The following is a 5,815-nucleotide window of genomic DNA, read 5'->3' as shown; positions in this document are numbered from 1 at the left end:
TGTTTGCTCATCTGAAATTGGCGGCCTTTTTGAAATTGATAAAATTTCAGTTTCAGTTACAGTTCAACCAATCAGTGCACAGCATTTCCGGCCGCCCTTTGACTTCCCGGAGCTGATTTCAAACTTGACTGATGGACGGGGCTGCATCAAATCACAACACAAGGGCGGTCCCTCTACTATCTTAAATAGACAGTCCCTGAGCAGCCTCAACATTTACAGTGTCTTTGTTCCACATCTTCTACCATAATGGCCAGAACCAAGCAGACAGGGCGCAAATCGACCAGAGGGAAAGCTCCCCGCAAGCAGCTGGCTACCAAAGTGGCCCGCAAGAGCGCTCCAGCCACGGGCGGAGTGAAGAAGCCTCACCGTTACAGACCCGGCACTGTGGCTCTGCGGGAGATCCGCCGCTACCAGAAATCCACCGAGCTGCTCATCCGCAAACTGCCCTTCCAGCGCCTGGTGCGGGAGATCGCGCAGGACTTCAAGACAGACCTGCGTCTCCAGAGCTCGGCCGTCATGGCCCTGCAGGAGGCCAGCGAGGCTTACCTGGTGGGGCCCTTTGAGGACACCAACCTGTGCGCCATCCATGCCAAGCGAGTCACCATCAAGCCCAAAGACATCCAGCTGGCCCGCCGTATCCGCGGGGAGCGCGCCTAAACTCACCCTGCCCTGATCTGAGTTTGGCATCAAATAACACAACGGCTCTTTTCACAGCCACCAAATCGGCAAAACAAAGAGCTGCGATCTCCTGTTGTCAGAGAACTGTGGTTTCGAGCAGATCATTTTGTTAGAGAGCCGATCATTGTGTAAAAGCTTTCGTTTGCATAAACGGTAGATTTGCTAAAATCCCTGGCAAATATCGCCAGAGGCGAGCAGCTAAATGCCCGAATCCAGTACTGAGAAGACTGAGGGGAGATCTGATTGAAATGTGCAACATTTTGGCGGGCCTGGAGAGAGTGGAGGTGAAGAGTCTTAGCAGAGAGTTCAGTGACTGTGCGGCATATGTTTAAAGTGATAGGTAGAAAAATATCTGGGAAAACGAGAATTTTATTTTCACCCAGAGGGTGATGGTGGTCTGGAACTCACTGCCTGAAAGGGTAGTTGAGGCAGAGACCCCCAACTCATTCAAAAGGAATCTGGATATGCATCTTAAGTGCTGTAATCTGCAGGGCGACGGTCTGAATGCTGGAAGGTGGGATGAGAATAGATGGGCCGTTTTTCGGCCGGGGCATACACGATGGGGCAAGTGCCCTCGTTGTAGTCCAATACAAAGCAGCGCTAGCATTATAAGATTGCCTTCTCAGACAGCAAGCAGCCATTTAACATATAAAGTGGGTGGCTCTGAAAAGAGCCTTTGGGTTCGCAGATTTAAGTCAGGCAACGTCACTTGCTCTGGGTGCTCCGAGCGCTGGTTTTCTTGGGGAACACGGCCCACAGGGAACTGCAGTCCAGCCCTGGAGGAGCGAGACTTGGCCTTGGACCGAGCTTTACCACCGGTCTTCCCTCTTCCAGACATTTCCACAATCTGACAAATACGTTCAGGAAGAATGTTGAGAACCGCCCACAATAGTCCCATTTATACCTTCGAGATGAATGGAGTCGGGGGCACTGGTGATTGGTCACTCTGTATGGGTGTCATTGTACTCTTCATGAGACCAATCAGAGAGCGGCTGAATTCACCAATCCAGAGACGCCAAGGAGATGAGGGCGGATAATAACGGCGCGAAATTGTCAGACTGCAAACGATTTTTCAAATTTGAAAATCCCGCCAATATATTTGTAAAACACAGAGCGGCTTCAATATAGATCATCACATTTTTAGGTAACTTGGTTTTACCGCAAATATTTTAAAATCTTTTTGATATTGTATTATTCCACATGTGGTAACAATGTCCAGATTCACTTTCACATTCCGCCATCTATTCGGGTTCACTCTCTATCCTTTTTGAAACATTCTATAACCAGCGGACAGAAAGCCTCTTTCACAGCATTCTGTAACCATTTCAGCTCAATGTTCCTAATGATACCGCATCACTGACTATAGATTGATCCCTATTGGTGAGAGACAACAGCGGAGTGTATAATCTTCGTGTCAGGTGTCAAAGAGTGAGACTGAGGGTTCCCACACCACCGGGGTTTCTAGATAATGTACTGATTACTTATTGAGGACAAACTTGATCTCGGGATATGAGTGACTGAGAAATGATGCCTGCGCGTTAAATCAGATTTTATTATCGAAATACAGCAAAGGTGCCGAATATGAACGCGTCCATTAACAAAGCTCACAAATGGTCAGTAATTAATGATCGGGACATTATTAAGTAGAGACAGGAAGATCGCACGGGCAGTGAAACTGTATTAACCAGAATCTGTGGGATTAAAACAGAGATCACAAAGGCAGTTAGAAAATACAAGTCACTTGCTAAAAATATCAAAACAAATTGATATTATAGAGATAATGTTGTAGCTTTTTGAGAGACGTTGTCGGTGGCTCTTAAATTCGGAACTCGCAGTTTATACAGATCCCCAGAGCTCTATGTTAATGAAGGATGGGGTGAAAACCATGTTCGTAATTGGCTGGTTTACAATGAAGTCAATTCTTGAGATTCTGTATTTATCTGATTGGGTATCTAAAGTAACCAATCAAATTTAGTGTTCTGCGAATCCACAACATTTCACAGCAGTCAGCTCAGTCCATTGGTCTTGCCTGTCACCTATCCACCGATATCCCTGACTTTCTCACTCCCTCTGCTACTCTCTCTTCAACTGTTTCAGTTTTGCTGGCACCAGCCCGTCACCTTTTTCATTCTGCACGGATCATTCCTCCACACTTCAGCTTACTCACAGAAGACAAGGTGGCTGAGTGATTAAAACGATGAACTGCTAATCTGTTGTGCTCTGCATGCGTGGGTTTGAATTCCATACTCCTTGTTTCTGAATGTTTAAAATAAGAGCACCGGCTTCGTGTTCCATTCGAGTTCGCTGCTTCTTTCAAAGCAAGAAATACGGATGTGTAAAGTAAACACAGTGACAGTGTTGTCGTGGAGGATTGCATCCAGGTCTGGTTATTTCAGGGTACAGAGTAGATTCATCAGAATGTGTGAAGTCGATAGAGATGGGTTTGTTCTGCATTGAATCAACAACATTGAAACAGTTGAAGAGACAGTAGTAGAGGGAGTCAGAAATTCAGGCATATTGGTGGAAAGGTGACAGGCAAGATCAGTGGACGAGCTAACTGAAGGGACATTTACATCAAGTGTGAAACATCATGACAAGTGAGACAAGGAAAAACACAGTGGCGCAGTGGTTAGCACCGCAGCCTCACAGCTCCAGGGACCCGGGTTCGATTCCGGGTACTGCCTGTGTGGAGTTTGCAAGTTCTCCCTGTGTCTGCGTGGGTTTTCTCCGTGTGCTCCGGTTTCCTCCCACAAGCCAAAAGACTTGCAGGTTGATAGGTAAATTGGCCATTATAAATTGTCACTGGTATAGGTCGGTGGTCGGGAAATATAGGGACAGGTGGGGATGTTTGGTGGGAATATGGGATTAGTGTAGGATTAGTATAAATGGGTGGTTGATGGTCGGCACAGACTCAGTGGGCCGAAGGGCCTGTTTCAGTGCTGTATCTCTAATCGAATCATAATCACTTCCCATTAGCTCATTGGACAAGGACATAGTGACAGAAATTTAGGATTTTGGGCAGGAGATGTCGGGTGAACACGGAGTGAGTGGTGATGATCTGGAACTCACTTCCCACAAGGGTGCTGGAAGTAGAGACAATCAATTAATCAAGAGATTATTGACACAGCATTTGAAGGAATTAAACTTGCAGAGCTACAGGGATCGAGCGGTGGAGTGAGTGTGATTGGATTGCACCCTGGAGAGCTGTCATGGACTCAATGGGCCAAATAGCCTCCTTCGGTGCTGTAAATAACTTTATGTTTACTATTAGTTTCTGACTGAAAACTGATCAGTTTAGAGGCTATTTTAAATCTATATTTATTCAAAAAATGATAAATTTACGGGAGACGTACATGGATGATGAGAATCATTTTATAAATTGCATTGACTTGTTCGGTTTTAAAACTGTTTTTTTTAAAATATTTTGTCTGTGTGTAGCTTGTACTCTGTCCCCGTCAGTTCCTGGTCTGTGAGTGTGAGTTTACCTCATATTATTTCATTCTCTGTTATCTGAATGTGGGTTCAATCTTTACCCAGAGCACCGTGTGTGAATTGAACTTTCCCTATCTCCCTTTTTATTATTATTTAACAAAGATCTGCACACTCTTGTTTCTGACTGTGAACTCATTTATTAGTTTAAAGGACATGTCTTCTTCAACAAAAATTTCGCTGAAGGAAAATTGAAGTTCAGCATTGTGGGAGATGCACATGGATGATGAGAGTCTTTTGTAAGTTTTAATTTGGAAATCACATTGATCATTTTTAAGTTATAAAATGAAGCTTCATGATACCAGAATTGAGGTCTGACCTGCAGTAGAGAACTCATGTCAACTGCTTGGAAAGCAGATATTCTCAGCACTATACCATCATCACTATGTGAGTTTGACGTATGTAAATGAGTACATTATTCTGCAACATTTATTTTCTGTTATGCGACTATGTCTGGTTCCAGTTCATCATGTCAGCCTCTGGTACTCTGTATGAGGTAGGATTCATGTGCTGTATGTCAGTTTCTGGTACTGCCTGTGAGTGTGAATATACTTCTGTATCCATCAGTCTCTCAAACTGAATGTGAGTGTGGATTAGTTCATTTATCATCCGTCTCCGCAACTGACAGTGAGAATGTGATTCATTCAGTATCTCTGTGTCTCTGGTATTGTTTGTGAATGTGTTGCTTATTCTGTGTTTTTCTGTGACTGGTAGAGTTTGTGAGTGTGGCATTCATTCTGTACCTGTTAGGAAATATTATTGAATGGCATTGTGGACTCAGTGTTTTTTAGGCACTCCTACTCGATGTGAATCAGATTTGTACTGTGTGCATCTGTTTCACGTCATGTAATTGAGTGTGGGGTGCATTATATAACTGTTAGTCCATGGCTGTGATAGATAGAGTTTTGATCTGCAAGGCAGTAAAGCGTTTTTGGGACAGCCAGGAAAGTCAAGTAAAGCACAATCACATCAGCCATGATCATATTAAATGGCAGAGTAGGGTGGAGAGGCCAAATAACCTACTCTTGGTCATCTTTGTTATGTTCTTAAGATCTTCTCCTGCTTGACATGACTAAACAATCTTCCGCTCACTCGGTGAATGGCGCTCACAGACACAGCTGGGGGAGGGGTGCGCATGCCGTCTTCGCCTCATGATGACGTCATAGTGGGTTGGGTTATATCGCGCGTGCGCAGATCTCTGCAGCAATTCAGCTTCAAAACTCAATGGGAAATTTGTTCACTGATCTGAAACGTTAACTCTGCTTCTCTTTCCACAGATGCTGCCAGACCTGCTGAGTGATTCCAGCATTTCTTGTTTTTATTTCAGATTTCCAGCATCCGCAATATTTTGCTTTTATTTAAGGGACCTTTGCCCATTTCACCCTCATCAATGTCTGAACAATGAAACTGAACATGGGGTTAGGGTGGAGGGAGTGTGGGGAGGGGTGGAGGGAATCTATAACCTAGAAAGCCGGGAGCTGATCCCATTTAGATGTTCAAATTGCCGCCTCTCCCTGGAGGGTGTTTGTTATTATTCAAACTCTCCTCTCAAAACAATCCGACAGAAACATGGGAGGAAGGAGGGAGCCGGTGTGTTTGGTGGGACCTTGAATAATTAATTTCAGTCAGCAAAGGTTTGTCTAACTGG

General features: G+C 44.6%; 1 protein-coding gene across 1 annotated transcript; it reads left to right on the top strand.

The window, feature by feature from the left end:
• Nucleotides 1–246: 246 nt before the first annotated feature.
• On the top strand, nt 247–657 carry LOC137345340 (histone H3-like). Its single transcript, XM_068008834.1, has one exon. It carries the CDS (start codon nt 247–249, stop codon nt 655–657), a length of 411 nt encoding a protein of 136 aa, XP_067864935.1.
• Nucleotides 658–5,815: the final 5,158 nt, after the last annotated feature.

Source organism: Heterodontus francisci, chromosome 28, assembly GCF_036365525.1.
Source record: "Heterodontus francisci isolate sHetFra1 chromosome 28, sHetFra1.hap1, whole genome shotgun sequence".
Classification (NCBI taxonomy): Eukaryota; Metazoa; Chordata; class Chondrichthyes; order Heterodontiformes; family Heterodontidae; genus Heterodontus; species Heterodontus francisci.
This window is presented reverse-complemented; position numbering and strand designations above follow the sequence as displayed.

Bases quoted from the DNA above. Each gene is read 5' to 3' on its own strand.
- LOC137345340 (XM_068008834.1), top strand. From the start codon at position 247: ATGGCCAGAACCAAGCAGACAGGGCGCAAATCGACCAGAGGGAAAGCT.